General features: G+C 31.8%; 2 protein-coding genes across 3 annotated transcripts; one reads left to right on the top strand and one right to left on the bottom strand.

Annotated features, from left to right (window-relative positions):
- Nucleotides 8,066–15,434, top strand: LOC109362816 (protein BONZAI 1-like). Of its 2 annotated transcripts, XM_019608847.1 has the most exons (16): nt 8,069–8,327; nt 8,412–8,459; nt 9,151–9,299; nt 9,397–9,445; nt 10,577–10,633; nt 10,953–11,138; nt 11,220–11,354; nt 11,981–12,042; nt 12,129–12,231; nt 12,531–12,645; nt 13,354–13,430; nt 13,506–13,643; nt 13,725–13,889; nt 14,176–14,289; nt 14,704–14,800; nt 14,891–15,434. In XM_019608847.1, exons 1-16 carry the CDS (start codon nt 8,178–8,180, stop codon nt 14,983–14,985), a joined length of 1,740 nt encoding a protein of 579 aa, XP_019464392.1. In that variant the 5' UTR covers nt 8,069–8,177; the 3' UTR covers nt 14,986–15,434. The 2 variants fall into 2 exon arrangements, with proteins under 2 accessions (XP_019464393.1, XP_019464392.1); XM_019608848.1 differs by lacking the exon at nt 14,176–14,289 and having other exon boundaries at nt 8,066–8,327.
- Nucleotides 15,796–21,416, bottom strand: LOC109361786 (protein UNIFOLIATA-like). The gene is made up of 3 exons (XM_019607325.1): nt 20,906–21,416; nt 19,882–20,258; nt 15,796–16,669 (listed from the first exon to the last, which is right to left on the bottom strand). Exons 1-3 carry the CDS (start codon nt 21,339–21,341, stop codon nt 16,304–16,306), a joined length of 1,179 nt encoding a protein of 392 aa, XP_019462870.1. The 5' UTR covers nt 21,342–21,416; the 3' UTR covers nt 15,796–16,303.

Raw genomic sequence — 21,979 nt, 5'->3', positions numbered from 1 at the left:
ATGTCTGCTTATTAAGTATTGATGGTGGTTGTACCAACATGGTTAGTTCAAGGTTAGTTTCAAAACTAAACATTGCGACTAAACCACATCCCACTCCTTACCAATTACAATGGTTAAGTGAGATTATGGAGATTATTGTGAACCAACAAATGGATGTTCCCTTTTCAATAGAGAAATATGAAGATGTAGTTCTTTGTGATGTGGTTCACATGGAGACCAACCATATACGTTTGGGTCGTCCATGACAAATGGATAAGAGGATCATCCATGATGGATTCTCAAACAAATACACTTTTTTTTACCAAAACCGAAAGATAATGTTATGTCTCTTATCTCCTGCACAAGTGATTGAGAATCAGAAGACTTTGAAGAAAAAAATTGAGGAGGAGAAAAAGAAAATTGTGTGTAAAAAGGAAATTGAAGAAGAGGGAATTAGGTGTATTATGGTTCCAAAAGAGCTCCTACCCCCACTCCAGGGTAAAGAATTTTTTTCTACTACTGACAAGTTTTTGCCTAGTTTTATTCACAAGATTTTGCAAGACTTTGGAGTGATCCTTATTAAAGAAGAAGCACCTATTCATTCATACTTTTTAGAGGCTGACTTTTACATTGGGCAAGTTGTTCATATGGATGTGATTAGGACAAGCCTTGATGACTCAACTCTTACGAAATTTTCTAAGGATGAACGTTTCCTCAAAAAATTAATTTTTAGTGCATGTCTTATTGTTAGACTATTCATCAAAGGTATAACCAATGATGAATATATGGAGAATTGGTTCAAACAATTCAAGAAGGTGGTCTTTGATCCAGGAGGTGATGGTACCTCAAATTTGAGGACAATTTCTTTTTCAAGAAGGGCGACCTATGACTCTTGGAGGTCATGTTCTTGCAAAGAATTCATAGCATAGCTTGGTTTATTTTATTTGCATTATTATTAATAAATGAGAATTTAATTCTCATGTAGTCTTAGGATTTATGTTTATTTTTCATTCAAGTATTTTAGTATTTAATTTGATGTATTTTGAGGATTGAGAAATCATTTATTTTCTTGTAATTTGGCCTAGTAGTGGCTAAGTGGTATAGCATAAACACGGTGGCATGAAAATAAGAAGGATGTAAGAGCACAAGATGACACATCTACAAATATGCAACACTTAAAAGATAAATAGGGATATCTATTCAATTTCCTTGGTCAAATCAAATTGGTTTAATCAACATATGTTACTCCTTGGGATAAGACAAGACACAAATTAAGGAGATGATAAGAGGCTGATTGGAACAAGTCAAGGCTCTACTTGGCTTTCAATTTCAGAATCAACTTATAGTTATACTTAAGAGATGAAGATAAGATGATCAAGTTTACTCAAGCAAGGAAATATTATGGTTAAATTTGACCGTATTAGTTAGAGGAATTTTCAAGGTTAATTCAAATCTAAATCTTCAACCATTCAACAACTCAATCCAACCGAAATTGATCAAATCAAATTAGATTAGGCTTGTTAGGATTATGTTAATTAGGATTTTATCTTCAGATTTCAATTTGTTAAATTAGATCTTATTTTTATCTTTTCAGCAAGGCAAATCTGTCTATTTATAATTTTTCTTAATCATTAATAAAAGTTAAGTTTGTTTTTGAAAAAAATTGGATTGGATTCCTAAAGTTAAGCCAAAGCTCCTTAATTCGAACTTATCAAGATCCTTATTCTTGTGGCGCTCTAAGACTCATCACCCTCTTGATGTGATGACTAAATTCTTATAATGATCCTTCATTGTGGTGAATATCATTGACTTATCAAGCTCTTAAGCTTGTGGCATCTCCATCTTCATATCTTTTTCATTTCCTCCCACAAATCTATCCTAAAATTTGCCTAAAAATCTCTATCAATACCAAAACCGATTTCCGATTTATAAAACTCTTAATTTCAAGCTAAAACGATCCTACAATCAAATGTATCCCCTAGAGGTTGTCATCACTTTCTCATGTAAATTTTATTAACTATTTATCATTAATAATAATATAGGTATTTACATTTTGTTTATCTAGTTCAGAACTACTTGAGAACTCAACACTTTACAATTATAATTATTATTCAACTCATATAATTAAAGATGGTAACTTGATCTCTATTTTGATTATGAAAAATATTTGTACTTAATTTCAAATACATACATAATGAATAATAAAAGTGATGAGTTCAATTCCAATTCTCTACATGATGATCCCCTTGTTAAGCGTTCACAGGATCTACTCACAAAAAGGCATAAACATTGCAATCTCATCATTTTACTTTATGTAACTACAATGGGAAAAGCAACACCCAATAGTAATCACTAATAAGAGGAACAAGAGTTAACGGTGGAAATGGAAACGTAATACAAGAAAACAGATTATCATGTCCCAAATTCAACTTGTGAAAGGCTTTCACAACTTTATTATTTATGGAGCTGTATATTGGTTTATTTTGAAGCGAATTATTTTATAGTTGTTGAATGAAAAAATTAGTAACCCGTTATCGTTATAACTATACTAGCTTTTAGCATGTACCATGCAAAACTATTAAAATTTATTTTGCATTTTTAAGCAATTACATTACATAATTTCTTTAAGTTATAATATAATATTCAAGTTTTATGTGGCACGTTAAATAATAAAATTGAATTTTGAAAATCTCAAGTCAAATAAAGCAATTTGGCCGTTACCATCATACATTGACCATGTTTTGGATGTTGAATAGGTGACATTTTGGTATGCTAATCAGTAATCACTAGCGTGATCCATTGTATATGTCAACACTCAACATGCTCTTTATTCAGCATATATTGGGTGTGATGAACAAAAACATAATTTTACCATACCTGAGTTTGATCTAATTTTACCATAATTCTAGTAGGAAACATCACTCTATGTAGGGTTAATTAGCTTTTAATCCAAATGAGGGCTCGTATAAGAGTAGAACTTGATATAGAAAACCATTCAAACTTTTCTAATTAAATCTGCCGAGTAATAAATAAGTCACCATTTTCTAATAAGATGAGTATGGCATTGATACCCATGCGCATAACTATGACAAAATATCAAATAAAGTGGTAACTTCAAAATTCAAATTGAAATCTCTTGCTAGTAAAAATCACCTAAGGATGTATTGCATTTATAATGCGACCAACCATATTTTGAATCCCTTCCACTAGATTTTACTGCTTGGATAAAATATTTAGAGATACTAATACTTTTGTGTTGTTGTTTTTGCTTTTTAATAACATTAGTGGCAATAAGGAATGGTGAACGTGTAAAGTAAGGGAAGGTGGGTGAGTAGGACCGTGGAAGAAAAGGATGAGACACGAGACAAAAATCATTTGTCCTAAATAATATCTTATTTTTTATCTTAGATCAATCAAATATTGTTATATGAATAAAAAAAATTCTAAAACAAAAAGTAATATTTTAATCAGTTTGTGCAATAATTAGATATTGTTCAGAATGTCTAATTTGGGTAATAGAATAAGTTCATGAACGTGGAAAACCATAAAAATATAAAAAATAATCGAACACGTTCATGTATAGTCATGCATGCTGTTGTACTTTTAGGGGGTCAACAAAAAGCAAGTCAAGCATTGCAGCTTATACATGCTCCTTAGCTTTAGACATGCATGGCCCTTTGATCATCACACTTCGCTATGTCACAAATCCCAAGACTGAAATGTTCTTCCTTTTAGAATAATTACTTTGCTATATGACTCTATCCCGTGAACATTAATAACATACTATGATCAATAATGATGCCTAAATTAGTAGTACATTGATGTAGGGGTGCAGGCTGGCCCGACCTAATTCAATTCGTCTTTGTCCCGTCAAAATATGGGGTGAACCAATTTGGTTTTTATTATTAAAAGAGCTCAAAATGTCAACTCAACTTATATTTGGCAGGGTTGGTAGGCAGACGAGCTTATATGTTTTTTCTTTCAAAATACACATTTATAGTCATCACGCTTTATATATGTCTTTTAAAATAAAAAATCAAAAACAAAAGTTCACAATCTCACAATAATAACATATCATCTTAGTTTAAAACTTATTACTTCTAGACAACAAGCCAACACAGTCTTACATTTTCAGACTATTGGTTCACAATAAAACTTCTAACTACTCAGTTTTAAACATTAGATGTTGTTGGAAGAAGATGCCTCCACTTTTTTATTACTACCACCATCAACATTTTTCAAATCTTCTTCATCATCATCTACATTATCATTAGAACAAATAAATTATAATTACATTCTTGATCATGGGTTGATGAAATTTTCATATGTACATTCTTGTTGATGAAATTTAATGTATTTAAATAATACTTACATTCTTCATCATTGGTTACGTTTCATAACAAAATGAAAATCATTAGAATAAATAATTTGATCATGGGTTGCCATGAAGAGGTACCACAGATAATCATCTCCAGCTTGATGGATCCACATGCCTTGTTAGAAATGGAACTTTAATGGAAACAACTGCGTGAGATGAAACATGATCTATCTCTCTAGTACGATGTTCCTATTTGACAAAAAAGAGACACATTTATGAAAGTCAGATTGAAGTTCTAATACTATGTGGCACATCAAAAAGATACACATTTATGAAAGTCGGATTGAAATTTACTAAACATAGTACTTAATATGTGGCCCATCTAATATTTAAAAATGTCCATAACAAAAGTAATGATAATGCATCTCAACCCTTAACAACAATTGGTGTAGTTGAGCAAAAGTACATACTTTATCTAGTGATCACAAACATGTATTTCTCTTTTACATAAATTCTTAGATAAACGTGGAGATCTAAGGTTACGGGTTGCAATATGGGTCAGCTCGACCCACCTTTGACCAGCCAAAATATGGGTTGGTCAGGCCAACCCTAATTACTAAAAGAACTCAAATTCCAAATCTGATTTGTTAAAAATATCAATCCAAATAGCTGACCCGTCGAGCCAAGCCCATATTGTCATCCTACATTAATTTGGGATCAAAGACGCTTGAGTGAGGTACTTTTAGCATTTTACTACTTGTTGTTTCCTGCTAGAAACAATATTATCAAGTAGGAGATATAAATTACTGGTTTTATTTTTGTATTTAAAGATAAGAATCTCATTACATTATATTTAAATGACAAAAATGTCACATATATTTCCTTAGTTTTTTCATGCATTTTCCTCTTCCGTACTAGAGAGAATCCTAACTCGTGCTCAACATACCAGGATCCTATGTCTCCAGAATTTCCTATCATCATGTCTCAAAACAATCATATCTCACCAAATAATATAAAAATGTTATTTTATGTTTTTTATTTTTTTTTCAAATATGTGACAACTTTCCATTAGATTGAGATACAATAAAATACAAAATGTGAGATAAATGATCCTCATTCCTTCTCAACTAGCTCACTACATGAAAAAAATCATTCACCTTCTTAAACAAATAAATAGTCCTGTATTTTTAACTAGTAAGCTGTAACAGGAAAACCCATCCTAATACTCCAACTTTATGTTTGTAGTAATATATAGAATATCTGAATTTAGATTACAATATTAGTAATTAGTGCCAGACCCAACACCATTGATTATAACAATCCATGTAATCCAATGGGGCATTACTAAAAAATATATCTGGCGAAGTCGTGCAATGCACGTAATATAATGTTACAACATCATTTCTTTAACGAAAAATGGACTTTGATTATCAATACACATGATGGTGGACTGGGATTTGGATTTCATTGGATACAGATTTTTATTGAGTTTGTTTATTTTTCAAGCTTGCATCAAACTTCGTAGCCACTGAAACTAAGTTTTTTATGCATTCATTCATTTTTTATGACACTGACAAAACTTATTTATCAAAAGAAAAGAAATACAAATTAAAGTTTGTCATCCCCGAATATAATTATTTACAATTTAAAAAATAATGGATATAATTACTAAAAATGTCAAAGCCTATTAAATGATCGAATCTTTATCTGTAGTTTTGATAGAATTAAGTGCATATTAAACAATTAATGTATTTATAGGATGTTTTTGCAAGTAAGTATATCTTCTGTCTGTCTTATAATGAGTATCATTTCATGTGCCATAAATTATCAATAGTTTCTAAAATACTTAAAATTTAAATTTATTTTTCTCAACCAATCATAAAATTATAATACATGAAATAATACTCATTATGAGACAACATATATACACATGTTTGCACTAACTTACTCGAAATTTAGAAGTTAGAATGACTAACCCTGAATATTTAAGTTGTGGAAACAAAAGGCAACATGGATCTATAACATTAAAAAATAATATATTTGTTATAAATAAATATATTATCTAATTATGTGAATACATTATTGAACCCTTACCTCTGAAACTTGAACAAAATAATTATAGTGTCAACTTCATTAATATACTTCAATCTTGCCATAAAAGTAAATTAAAAAAAAAAACTTTCATATATTAACCTTAATGTTAGTTGGGTAGGATGTAATTATATCACATGCTCCAAAGTTTGTCACTCTAAGACCAAATACTTGTGATCAATAACAGAATTAATCAAATTGAGTATAAAATTATAGAATAAGGATCATCTCCATTAATAGAAAGTTAAGTGATTGTTTTTGCTTATATTTTCAATAACAAAAAAATGATTTCATAATAAATAAAATGATAAATATATCATTATATTGTGTATTTTGTGTGTTATTTGTCTCTCCATTAATAAAAACGATATTTACTCAAAATTATATAATTAAAATTATCGTATTCTGTTCATTATAAATATTTAAGATTTGAAGTAATAAGGTACGAGACAAACCAAGAATGTTGTTTTGATAAATGATGCATGTATGATAACTTTTAGTTGTCCTTTAGTTTTTGGATGAGTTTTTAGTGATTTATATGGAAATGGAAGATAAAATTTAAGAGATACAAATATTTTGATTTATTATAAGAATAAATGTTAAATTTAAGTTGTTCAAATAATATTACTAAATACAAATAATAAGAATCAAAATGATATAAAAAATAAGTAATGCATATAATATTATCAAACACCCGGAACGAGTATTTCTTGTTATAACAGAAAATATAATTAATCTTAGTAAGGCAAGTGGCCCACTATCCTTATTTTATGTTTTTGTCATTAGTTACGAGTTGAACAGGGAGAGTGGATTGAATTAAAATTGTTTTATAAAAATATTTGGCATGTTATTAGTTAATAAATATAATTTGAATTAAGTTTTTAAGATATACAATTAAACTACTTAAAATAGCTTATCAAATATAAATTTATAAGCTTATTACTTATTAAAATAAATCCCCATACCAAATAAACCGCAATAAATAACAAAATGTTTTTTTTTATAAATTATAAGATTACTATTATCAAATTGCCTAAACGGGTTTGTTGAAGCCCAATAGCATCTTTCGTAATATATGAATGTTCTTATTCATGACTGAAAGGGTAATGTTGTATGGTTCCTGGATTTCAACATGTTCATAAATAAGACCAATTATCAGCTTTGTCTTATCAATTAAAAACAACATAAGAAATTATTCCATGAGATACTTTGAACAAATAAAAATTTATAAGTAGCAACTAGCAAGACCTATTAAGGATAAAATTACATTTGACTCTGGAAAGAAAAAAATCCAAGTTTTTACCTTTCCTTTTACATTTAAGCTAAAGTGTATTATATTTGGGGAATGTAGTATCTTCTGGTATAAGGAGATAAATTATCTCCTTCTGCCAGTGAAATCATAACATGTGTCATATTTCATCATTTTCTATAAAAATATTTTAAAAAATAAACAAAATAGCACGTCGCATTTTTACATATGAGGAGATACAATATTCTCTTATATTTAAGGATAAAAATATTTTTGGTACATGATTTCAAAATATTAACTCGTCCCCAATAAGATGATAGTTAAATAGTATAAGACTTAAATGACCAAAAAGTAAAGAAATTGATATAATTATTAACTCCATGTAAACAGTAACAGTGGAGGGGAAGTGATAAAAATAAGAATAGGATATTCAATGTCTGGTCTTCACGATGCATTTTATTTGTCTTATTTACTCTTTCCATTCATTTTCTTCTCAGCAATTTCCTTCTTTTGCTCTCAAGTCAATTCAGTTTTCCTCAAATGGGTAGCTGCTTCTCCTATGTCGCCGACGGCCGTACAGCTATCGGCGGCACCGCCATCAATCACCGTAACCCAGGGGACGCTGCCAACGATGCCGTCGATTACTTCCTCAGGTCTCGCGGCCACAACGGCCTCTACTCTCAGATCGAGGTTCTTCTCACTTTCTACATTCTCTTCCAACTTCTTTCACTGGATTCCACTTCAATTAACTGTTCTTTGTCTTTTCTGTTGCAGTTGTCGTTTTCTGCTTCTGGTTTGCGTGATCGCGATGTGCTATCCAAGGTTTCTCGTTTTAACCATTTCAATCAATTTGAACCTCACTCATTGCATTCTATACTTGTTTATTTACTATTTAGTACAAAAAAAGTCCAGCTCCTTAATTTCAAATTCAATAATTCTGGTTTCATTTTTTGTTTAGTTAATTTATGTTAACCAACAGTGTTGGTCCGAGTTGCAAGGTCTCGAATTCGGGTCTTCTCAATGGAAGTGGTAGAGCTTTGCCCCTTTAATTGTGCCTTGTTAGCTGGACTAGGATTAATTGGAGTCTAAAGTGATTTTCGGATACCAAACATCTCAAACTAAAATCTGAAGTTATTCTCAATTTTATTCCAGCTTAATTGCCTATAGTTTACTATCTCAAACCCAAAGATTTGATAATATTGGGGGGAAATCCATAAAGTTAATAGAGGAACAATATGAATAGGGTTTTGTTAAAAAGAGAGAGGATATGCTTTATTGTGAATGATGCATTGAAGGATCCAATAGATTTATATACTTAGTATCCCAAAAAAAACATATCCTCTTTTGTTTCTTTATCTTCAAGCCTATGGCTGAGTTAACAAAATCATAGGAAATATACTGTTATATTCCTTGGTTTATATGGTTTTTGTCCTTTCTAAAAGTAGAATGTTAGATATGCTTGTATTAGCTAATATTGTTATCGTGATTATTGTGTAATTGTTCCTTGTCGTAGAGCGATCCAATTATGATTCTTTATGCCAGAGGAAAAAATGGTGTGCTCGAAGAACTTGGACGCACAGAAGTAATTCTTAATTCGTTGAATCCTGCATGGATTACGAAACATGCCATCATTTATCATTTCGAGGTTGTTCAGGTTTTAGTGTAAGTTTAAAAGTTGATATTTTATATTTCTAACAGTACAGATGAGAATTTTTGTTGTTTCACTAGGAATTGTTCTGTAATTTTTTTTTCATCACAGGTTTCGTGTCTATGATGTTGATACTCAGTTTCACAATGCAAATGTAAAGGTATAGTGTTTATGAAGCCATGCATGCTTAAATTCTCTTAATAAGATATTGTTGTGTATGATGGCTCATAAGTGTGGAATTGAAACACGATCCGGTCGTGTGGGCATCATGATTGTGTTCTCGAAGACCCCTCAGGAAGCAAACTTCCAAAAGTATCCATGGTTGGGGCGTGGTGGCAACCATGGCCACGGATCGGCACACACACATGTAGTTCTAATATTTATTTTATTATCAAATTAGATAATAGTCTACCAAGTCCCATTTCTGTGAATTTTGGATACATGTTCAAATCTATGTATTAAATGATTAAATGTTTGTTGCTAAATGACAAATTTCTCTGTCAACATTTTTATGCTTGGAGTGTTTATAGAAACAAAGTATTTTTATATCCAAAATCATTATAAGCCTCCCTGGTCTTGTTGGTAGTTTCTATCTACCTTGTTCAGGTTCAAATGTTAGTACCAATGAAACAACAACCAACAAAATCATTATAATCCTCAACATACGTCAATGTATGATAGTCAATGTTTCATTTTCTGATCTCAGAGATTCTTACCTTCACTTTGCATTTAGTTCAAGATTGTATTTAGGTGAAGATAACTTATGGTTATATCCTGCAGTGCTACCCTTTGTTTGTGTGCCTGGAAATTTTACTATTTTTGCAGGATATTAGGAAATAATCAAAAGTTTTTGCATGCTTGATGAACATGGATCACTGATTGATACTTTTTGAGTAATATTATTTAGACATTCAGAATCCTCACACTCTCCTCATAGCCTTCTTTGTCATTCACTATATAACAACTGAACCCCCACTTTTTTTTTTGTTGTTGAAAAGGTTCAAGATTCTGCACAGTCTCCTTATGAAGTTTGTCCACTTGTCATTTCCATGTTTTTCAGTCTCCAGTCTCCCCATATCCTTCTTTGTAATTCTTTAGATAACAACTAAACCCCCACCTAAGTTTTTCGAAAGCGGTTCAGACTCTGCACATTCTGCTCATAATATTTGTGCAATGGTCATTCTCAAGTTCTTTCAATGACAAGATATTAATTTGCTATGTGGACTTTATTTTGTTTGTTCATTAGACGTGATAAAAGTGTAGATTGTAAATATTTGGTTAACTAATGCAGATGCTTAAGCTAGAAGAGCAGCAATTTCTAGGTGAGGCGACCTGTGCATTATCTGAGGTAATGTAGAGACTGTTCAATTTTTTGCTGACTGATATTTGACAACTAAAAGAAAGTTCAATATATCTCCAGTCAAGCAGTATCTTCGTGACTCATCACTATCTCACTCTAATTTTATTTTTCTCAATGTATGGTGCTTGAATTTGTATCAATTAAGTCTTTAGGGTTGATAGTTTATTAGGTAACTACCAAGCATGTTGGAAGTTTTTTAATCCAAGAATTGCATACTCAAATATGCTGCAGTGCACTACACATTACCGAAAATAAATTAGCATCACAACAATTGTGCCCAACAGAAGTAACAATTTGGCTTGTGCAGATAATTACAAAGTCTGATCGATCATTGACATTAGATCTACACAGAGAAGATTCTATGAGACCTACGAACTCTCAAAACTATGGAAAGCTCTCTGTACATGCTGAGGAATGTGTTACCTCAAAAACTACAATAGAGATGATATTTAGGTGTTCAGATTTGGAATATAGGGATCTTTTCTCCAGAAGTGTATGTCTTTATTTTCTATTTTTGTTAGGAATTATGAGGAGTACCGATTATTATATAAAATGTATTTTGTTTGTCTTGCAGGATCCCTTTTTATTGATATCGAAAGTTGTGGAGGGTGGTGCCCATATTCCAATTTGCAAAACAGAAGTTATAAAGAATGATCTCAACCCAGCATGGAAGCCAGTGTTCTTGAATATCCAACAAGTAGGAAGCAAGGTATAAAGCTCACATACAATTACATGTCTGTTGAAATTTAAGGAGTAGATGGAAAGATAAAAGAGAGAACCATTTACTAATAGAACTCCAAGTAATTTTGAAATACTTATATTCCTATTTATACTTAAATAAAATACTACTAGCCTTGTAACATTCCTCAGAATAATTATTTCTAGTATTCTAACACTCCATCTGAAGCTCGTTAAGCTCTTAGGTTGTTACAAATAAATACACTAAACTCACCCAAATCCATCAAAACCCATCATTTTTGGGAAGATGGAAATGCATCAGATGCTTGCGGTGGTGCTTTTTGGCCCTAGTGGAGACGTCATTTAGGGTTTGGTTGACTGGAGGGTTGTGAAACTCCTGGTAGTGGACTTCTGCATGAGGCTGCAAGTCTGCAATCACCATGGGGCCTGGGAAGGTTGATGTACAATGCTTTGATAACCAACAACACATGCAGCAACCTTTGTGTTGCATCAAGGATTACCCTCCTCATTTATTGTTACTATAAATATAAAAATTTGCCCATATTTTATTTACATTACTTTATCTTCTTTTGGACTTTATTGTGTATACATGGTGGAAACGGGAAGCTATCTCATTTTCATTTTTATTATATACAGGATAACCCCTTGATAATAGAGTGCTATAACTTCAATAGCAATGGGAAACATGACTTGATGGGGTAATCAGATGTTTCTTTTTCATGTGTCTGTTCATTTGTTCTAAATCTATTTCTGGCTGAAATCCATATTTGGGTTGTTTGATCAGAAAAGTGCAAAAATCTTTAGTGGACTTGGAGAAGATTCATTCTGGTGGCCAGGGAGAAAATTTATTTTTGTCGACTGCTGTGGGTCATAATTCTCATAACAAGGTTTTTCTTTTTTGTTGGTGAACAAAGTTTTATTCTCTATATGAGAATAAAGTATCTCCTTATACTAGGACATTACTTATCTCCTTAAATCTATATAGTGTTTGACATATGTCTTCTTTCTCTTCCTTCAAGTAGTTTTCATTTTAAAATATATTATAAAAGAAAAAACAAGACATATGTCAAACACTATATGGGTTTAAGGAGATAAGTTATTTCCTGGTATGAGGAGATACTTTATTCTCTATATTAAAATAAGATTATTCATTGATGAATTCTTTAAATATTTAACTATAATACAGGTGTTAATGAGCCAGCTATTTGTGGACAAATTTTCTGAAAGTGTCCAATATACTTTCCTGGATTACTTGGCTGGGGGTTTTGAATTGAATTTCATGGCGGCAATAGATTTTACAGGTATACCACTACCCTCAAACTTATTTTACCTATTTTTTTTCTGGATTGCAATGGATATCTATATTTGTGTTCTGTAGATATAGGTATATAAATAACTAGTGATGGGGGATGTGATAATTGATGATTATCATAGTATAAAGTCATTGGAATCTATTTTTTATTTTATTAGTTTTTCCAATAACTTTAGTCCTTCAATTACAAGGATTGGCCTTGGGAAGTTATTATTTTGACATTATGAAGCTTACAATAGTTGTTTATTATGGAAGAGTTAAATAGGTTTACAATGTTGCTATGAGTCTGTAGTGCAACTCAAATTCATTATTATTTAGCTAATACACTCTATGGTCTCATTATCTAATTCGTCTAAAAGTTTTTCGCTTAGGGTTCCAGTTTCAACTGGTGTGCTAGGTAGTGTGGAGGAATCAGTCTGTGTTCAGCCTTCCTTAAGGGACAAATTGTGATTCCCCTAAAATGTTGACCCTGAGGCCCAGTTGTCCATGTCTACAGCTAATGAGGTCGATATTCCCCCGCTTCATCTTCTCCATTTTCCTTTCCCAAACCCCACAGCACCTATTCGTTAGGATTATGAAAGAATATAAACTTAATAATACATGTTTCACACTTTCGTCCAACATGCTAGTTATGTAGGGTTAACTGATGACAGGGATGCAATGTGTTCTTATGGATTAACCTCCTATTGTTTACCAGCATCAAATGGAAATCCACGCCTCCCAGATTCTTTGCATTATATTGATCATTCAGGACGGCCAAATGCATATCAGAGGGTGAGAAATGATTCTTGGTTTGAGTTTCACAACTTCATTTGTTACTGATCCACGTTCTATGAATTGCCTTTCTAGGCGATTGTTGAGGTTGGGGAAGTGATACAGTTTTATGATTCAGACAAACGATTTCCGATGTGGGGTTTTGGTGCACGACCAATTGATGGTCCTGTATCTCATTGTTTCAACTTGAATGGAAGCAGTAATTACTGTGAGGTAGAAATTTTGAAGTCTGATATCACTTTTGTTGTCATATTGAAATATTTCTTTAATAATGGTAAGTTTTGTACTTTGCAGGTGGAAGGGATCCAAGGAATTATGATGGCATACACAAGTGCCTTACTTAACGTTTCTCTTGCAGGACCAACTCTTTTTGGACCTGTCATAAGCAATGCTGCACTGGTTGCCAGCCAATCTGTAGCAGCTGGCAGAAGAAATTACTTTGTTTTGTTAATAATCACAGTAAGAATTAAAAGATGCAGTTTTTAACGTCGCTACTAATTTATCTATGAAAGTATGTTGGTTATAACTTGGTGTTTCTTTAGTTGTCTTTGTATTTTTCTTTGTAATGTGTCTCAATGTATTCATATTATGCATCCCAAAGCACAACACTCTAAATTTATCTTTTCATATGAAAATAATCATTCATCCAGAATCCTGAGTACATTTTAAGCACAACACTCCATATTCGTATTTATCTTTGTATTTTTCCACTGCTGCTGCTGAAGTTTAACTGATATCTTCCTAGGATGGAGTAGTGACAGATCTGCAAGAAACAAGAGATGCTATTGTTAAAGCATCTGACTTACCATTATCCATCCTTATTGTTGGTGTAGGAGGAGCTGATTTCAAAGAAATGGAGGTATTAAGTCCAACGTGTCTTCTCTTTACAAAGTTATATTCCACGGCATAATATGCTATATAAATTTAGACAAGTGAGTTTGTTTTATTGTATTTGTCACTTTTAAAACACCAAGGCAATACTTATATTATATTTTCCCCTCAACCCCATTAGGTGGGAGCCTCATGTATTGGTTTGCCTTTTTTTTATAATCCTTGTCTATTGGTATCTCAAACCAAATGGAATGAAAGAAAATTAATGCTAAATTAAGGGTATTTGATACATTTTTTTTAATTCTTGTGCAAAAATCTAATAGAACAAATACTATGAGATAGAGGTACTAAGTGTTTGGCATCTGAGGCACTTAGCTCTGTGACTAGGTATACCATACCACCAGAGGGCTTCATGTAGTTTTTTTGTTACTCAATTATGTAGGTTTTGGATGGAGACAAGGGAGAGAAGCTAGAAAGTTCATCAGGGCGTGTTGCTTCGCGTGATATAGTCCAGTTTGTTCCATTTCAGGATGTTCAAAGTGGGTATTAGTCTGCAAATTATGAATGAAATATCCAACCTATCATTCTGGTCTAACTTATCCAGCATTATAAATTTGTTCCTATTGCAGGTGGAGAAATTTCAGTAGTTCAAGCACTTCTAGCAGAATTACCTACTCAATTTTTAACTTACATGCGGATCAGAAATATCCAACCGAGTCTCTAATCATGTGAAGAATGTACGTATAAAAATCTTCAATTCATTGATCATAGCGTAATTTCCTTGCCCCTTTTCATTCTCAGTATCTTAAATCGTTAAATTTGGCGGAAGAGCTGAAAGCTGATGGTTTTGCTAAATGCTAATTCCAATAATGGAACACCAGCCAGCTTTTGGGATCTATCCGATCATGTTTTATGGTTAGAATTTCCTTATCTTTTTCATTTTTAGTTTTACTGAGTGTTTAGGTCGGCCTGAAGAACATTATACTACAGAGTGAAATTTATGTTTTCTCCTAAGCTGAGAGGGCAAAATTTTAGGCCAACTGTATACAACAACGCTGTAAATCCTATATAATAACTGCACGTTTATGATTTTATTTACAAGTTCAAATGCAAGTCGATAATTTATGAATGTCTTTACATGGAAAATTCAAGCCGTAGCTGTTTATCATATCAGCATTACTAGAGACTAGTATTTGGTTAATTCATCTCCTTGGAAGAAGTATCTTTTATATGGATGTGTGGTACGCTTACGTATTAACGAACCACGTTCTTGATTTGATACCTAGATTTGATTGAAAATCAGTTCGTGCTGTCGTTCATATCACATGGCTAAAAATTGCTTGGTAATAATTATTTATAAACTTATTTGCATGATTCATCCTGAAAAATTCAATAGAAAATACACCACCAAGTAGTATAGTCAACTGAGATAACTAATTAAATTGACAGTCTTTTATTACTCTTCAAAGCTTTTAACGACAGCTTTATTTTTGCTTATTATTGGAATTTTGGTTATTTGGCTGTATAACAGAACTGAGGCGGGGTTAGTAAAAAGACTAATGACAATGGTTATAAATTTCCTGACCCATGGTTTGAAGAATGGCTGCATAACCGAACTAACATTTTATTATTCTAAATGATCCCAACCCTTCTATTTGTTCCATCATTTTGGGACAGATTTCTAGATTCATCCAAAGGGACACGAAATGAAGGGAAATGGTTAGAACCATGAAATGCATGTCCCTCCATTTTGTCAAAAAAAGCAAACCCGCAAATGAAGTTAAGTCCAATATTGCAGACATAAAAAAGAAACTTTTAAACATAAGTTGTCGCATTCTATAACATATTATAACACTAACATCTTAACGATAGAAATTGTCTCCAAACTGATAAATGCTGAACACAACAAAAGTACAGCTAAATAACTGGGTGACTCATACGGCACATTAAAAAAATTTAAGCCAACTAAATAGACCCCATGATTATCAAATGTTCTATAATTAGTCAGCAAGTCCTAAAGCTTAAACATAAAAAGTGCAAGTTTAGAAATTGGGAAGATGGGTAGTGCCGACAGAAACAGAGGTAGAAACAACATCGGTGTTCCTTTCAGCATGACAAAGTTGACGGAGCTTGGTAGGGACATACCATATGGAAAGACGAGGATGCGCATTGAAGATGGAATCAATGTCCCAACCTTGAAGACCTGCTATTGTCACAAGGGGCTTGTAACATGCTTGTCTCCAAGCCCCTACGTTCTCCCCTCTCTCCTTAAATTCCCTTCTCAGTTCATTTGATACTTCCTCGTCAAGACAATGCAATGCGTAACAATGCACGTAGTGCCGCATTTTTGGCTTGTTAATGTAGCTTGCTCCTGCTTTCTTCGCGTACCTAAACACTTGGTTTGTCACCTGCACTTTTTTGGACATGTCAGTACCGATTCACAGTTCATGTTTATACCAATCTTTCCTTTTTATTATACTAGTGATCAATGAATAAATAATTAGCTAATAACATGCATAAAGGAATAGATTAATATTTTAATTTCATGATTGTTCAAGTGGATAGTTGAAGAGATGAAGACTAATTTTTCGAGATCTAATGATCACTGGAACAATTTTTATCTTTATCAACAACAAAAATTCTATTCAAATCCAACTCCAGACATTAAATTGAAAAACTCGTTCATATATCAATTATATTGTGCTTTTTGTACTCAAAAAAATTGTATTGTGCTTTTACTAACGGTGGAAACAGAGCCAACTTTGCCTCAAACAATTTATATAGCATATAAATTTAAAAAATATGCGACTATTTATCAATTTAAAAAATATTATAATATAATATAGATTTATCCTGTTTAAAAGCCTGGTATAAAATGTTATACTATAAGGTAGTGAAATAGACAAACATGCTTATATTTAAAGAGAAAATGATGTATACCTTAATGGTATAAGAGTTTTTTTATAGTGTCATTGTATCATTCACCATTTATTTTTTTGAATAATCCTAATTCAAACGAATTATTAATAATACATTGACTATGTATAAATCTTTACATTGTCACTACATATATTATATTCTTTTTATATTTAAGTCACACATATAATAATATATATTATGAATATTATTATATAATATAATTAATTAGGTTTACTTGTTAAACCTAATAAATATTTTAAATAACCTAAAGTCTCACATATTCCTAAAGTTAAAAAAAACTTAAGTTTAAGAAAGAAAAGTTCGGCCTAACCTGTATAAAATTAGAGTGACATTTGTCGTGGGATTTCTTTTGGTAGTTCCGGATTCTGGGTATAAAATTAGGATTTAATCCTAATGGTGATTTGCGGTTTTCATGTGGGTTTGTTCGGGGTTTGTAACCTATTTGAGAGAGTTTCTTCACAAATTATCTTTCTCATCTATTAATCATATTTTTCCTTTGAAATGAGATTTATTTATAATCATTCCTTAAGAGTGATTTGTAAGATTTAGAGGTGGATGAAATTGGGAAGGACACGTAAGAATTCAATGGGTGTAAGGTGCAATTGGGAACATGCATACCTTTGACTCGTGGAGCTTAGTTAGGACTTTGGTATCAAACTCTATCTGGTTTCATATTGTTGACTGGACAGTTCCGCCGTACTGTACGGACACAAAATTCCAACTTAAAAAGATGGTCCCTGACTTGTCACTTGTTACTTCCACCATCTTGCATCACTCACTGTGTGTCTCATGGGATATTTATTACACATTTTTCATCATTAATTTTAAGTATTAATATGAGATGAAAGTTCAAGATATTTTTGGACGATTACACATTATAATAAAAAATAAAAATAATCACTATAATTTAAAGCCTAAACATGTATTACATCATATCTGTATTTACATTTACCAATTATATTTATTTCTATTTTATGTGTGATATTTTAGTTTGACTCCTATATAATATTTTTAATATGTTTGGAAAATTACTATATTAGATTGGTTCTAAGTTGTTTTTTTTTTCAACTTCATTTATAAAAAAGTTATTTTAAGTAGATTCTTCAAGTTTTTTATTTATTTTTAAATAATTTTTTTTGAAGCTATTTATATTTTAGCATTATGACTAGAATGGAAAGAAATTACTGGCCTAAATTAAAAACAAAAGGTAATTTATAGACCAATATAATAGTTCTGCTTATATGTTTTACACTATGTACTCACTAGATTAATATTTACTTTGTTCTTTAAAGATTAACGTTTATGACATTCTCTTTTGTTAGACATATATTATTTATGTATTTTTTTACAATTATATCACTATTTACTACATCTATTTTCTATCTGTTATTCATTGCCCTCTTAGTCATGAGAAGTAAATAAATAATATTTAATAAGATTCTATAGTAAAAACTTATTCAATTAATTATATCATTCAATTGTTTCTTAATCTATATGCATGATGTTGATTTAAAAAAGAGTAAATTACACTGAGACCCCTGAGGTTTAGCGAAACTACACAAACTACATCTAACTTTTTATACTTACACAAACATCTAATTTTTATACTTTTATTACACTGTCCATTTCTGCATGCAAAATAAATGTAATATTTTAAACAAAAAATGTGATAAAGGCAATTTGGTTAAACAAAACATGGTATATTGTGATGACAAATCTATATAATATATGAGTCAATACATTATTATTTTTGGTTCGTTACGATATATTATAAAATCGATTTAAACAATATTTTTTAGAATTATTGCTGCATTTTGTAGCCAAAAGTAATAAAGATACATTGATTTGTATATTATTTGGACTTGTCTCTACAATATATCATGTTTTGTTTAACTTAATTGCATTTATCACATTTTTTTTAGAGAATACACTTATCACTTATTTCTCATATGGGAATGATCAATATAATAAAAGTATAAAATTTAAGAAGTTTACATAGGTTGGAAAAAAGTGAGAGATAATACATATAATTTCACTAAAACTAAAAGTGGAGGATTTTTTCAATGTAATTTAACCTAAAAAAACGGATTACCATTGCCTTTAGGGAAGAAATGGAGTCATACTAGCTAGCATTCAATGTACCAAAAAGAGCTAGCATTCATGAGCTAGCGTCATAGCCTCAGAGTGAGTGTTGGCTGGTGCAAATGGGTCATCAACATTAATCCAAATCTTTTATACAAAATGTTTTTATATGTCTGTAGTAATCTAATGATATTTTTGGTAAATCCCTTAATGAATTAGTAATGAAGTATGATATTTATTACTAGGCAAATTAGAAAAAAACTTATATGGAGATGTATGTAATATATCACATTTAAAAATAAATGCATTTTATGGTTTTAGTAGATGTTATCATTTAAATTTAATTAAAATTAAAATATTAATATGTTATCAAGATTTTATTAACTATCGCTATATAATTTTGTCTCTATACAAGTATTTCTCCATAAACTATCTAGTTAATTGAAAACTTTGGACAGAGAATTTGGATTCCATGACCATAACTTATCAGTGACTCAGTACTTCAGTAGTGCAAAGCCAGGCAAGAAAGAAAACAAACAACATTTAATGAAAATATATTTGATTTATTTTATGATATTTTTGGACAAAAATGTCATACCTTGGTAGGGCATTTTTCACCACGGTCCTTGGCGATGTGCTGAACCTGGATCAAGAACTCACGGCATTGTTCATATAGATCAAAGAGATAATCCAGACCGTTCTTTTTTCCACGTGCAACTTCCCCAGGTTCTGTCACTATGAAAGGGTGTTCTCTTTGTCTCTCACTATAACCTCCACCACCGTTATTGTTCCCTTCATCATCTTCTTCTCCTTCTTCATCTTCAGGATCTTCATTCTCATTATGATGAAAATGATGATGATGATGATGATGATTCACCTTCGTTCTAGTTCTCCTCCTTTGCTGTGGTTGCTTCCTCCTCTCCACCGCAGCAACCACTTCTTTTTCTTGTTGCACTACCGGCTCTTCCGACAACCCTATATTAATAGTTTCTGCTTGTTATGTAGACCAGAATTTAACAATTTTCTTAATATGCTACTTAGCTATTGTTTTCCCTTTACCACACAATTTTAAAATATGAAAGGAAAAGTTTTTGAAGTATATGAGATTTGATCTATACATAGCTATAGCCTCATTAATAAAATAAAACAGTGTTCAGCCAAAAATCGGTTACGAGATGACTTTAAGAACAGTAGCTTACTAAAACAGTGCCATAAATTAGTCCAACCTTGTTTTGAAAATTTCACTGCATGTGATTTTCCCCTTGCTACACAGCTAGCTAGGAATACATAGTAGTCAAGGTCTTCTTAAATTTAGTGCAATAAACAGTGAACACTACACAGGCTACATCCTTTGATTATTACTCAATATATAGATACCAAACTTTGAAAATAAGTAGCTGACAATGTTTGTGCTAAAATCAGCTACATGAAAAGGGTTTTTTTGTATGGGGAAGAAATTAAACACACTTCAACGTTTTCTATATTTTGAAAAGAAACCCGTTTTATTAGTAGATGAATTAGAACAAACCAAATATACAAAAGGAGTGAAGCTTACTTGAAGAAATGGGAAAATTAAACTATAAATATGGAAAATATTATATAATGTATATAAATATGAGTACCTTCTTGAGAGAGAGCATCAAGTGTGTTGGTGGTGGTGTCGGCGGAGAGAAGGTTGGGCCGCTTGAGTTCATGGTCGTCAATGCGTCTTCGCTCGGCCCTAACGGCAGCTTTGATGCCATAACGCTCTCCAACGAGGAGATCCCAACGAAAAATTTGTGACAGACTGTTCATCATGTCGTCAAGCTCCTCGTCCTTCATGTCCAAAAGGGTGCTCGCCGTGAACCCCAGCTCCGCCACCTTTGCCGCCGTGTAATATCTGACGCCGTAATCGTGGAACAGCTCCTCTAGTCCACCCAGCAGCGCTCTCGCTGGATGAGCCACCGGCGGAGCCACCGTGTAGTCCAGAAGCTGGGGGCGATGGGAGGGTGGAGCTGTTGGAAGGAGGGTTCGTGGGTCCCACTTGAATAGGGTGGAGTTGAATGCGTCCGGTTCCATTTCTCAGTTTGGAAAGTGAGAATGAATGAGTCGTAACTTGTGACCGGTGAGACACTATTTGGGTGGAGATATATAAAAAACCATTATTATTTGAACAACCTAAATTCAACTATTTCTTTTATAATAAATTAAATCATTTCAACCTATCAATTAACATTTAATATTGTAAATTTAAAAGTTAAAATAGGTGGTTATTGAAATCATGCTCTTCAAAGGGAATCATCAGAGGAGTAAAATCATCTCCATTAATGAAGAGATAAATATTACAAAAAATAAAAAAAACATAATTTGATAATACATTTTTATTATTTTATATAATGAAATAACACTTTTATTATTAAAAATATATATAAAATTAAGTATCTATCTCTTTATTAATAGATAGCATAAAGAGCATATAATATTAACTAGTTAAAATTGTCAAAAATGGGGCTTAAGCAAGTGATTTTGGTCTCGAATAATGTGCATGATTTTTTGGCTGACCATGGCTTGAGCTTGACCGTGACTATGGCTTGAGCCTGAACCTGACTAAGTAGCCTGAATTGCCATATCCACTCTGGGGCTACATATACTGTACTACAATTTTAGGTCACTTTATAATTTTGGAAATACTTGATTCAAAGAATGATGGTAGAGTA

This window comes from Lupinus angustifolius, chromosome LG12, assembly GCF_001865875.1.
Source record: "Lupinus angustifolius cultivar Tanjil chromosome LG12, LupAngTanjil_v1.0, whole genome shotgun sequence".
Classification (NCBI taxonomy): domain Eukaryota; kingdom Viridiplantae; phylum Streptophyta; class Magnoliopsida; order Fabales; family Fabaceae; genus Lupinus; species Lupinus angustifolius.
The sequence above is the reverse complement of the archived record's forward strand: the minus strand, read 5'-3'. Positions and strand labels throughout refer to the sequence as shown.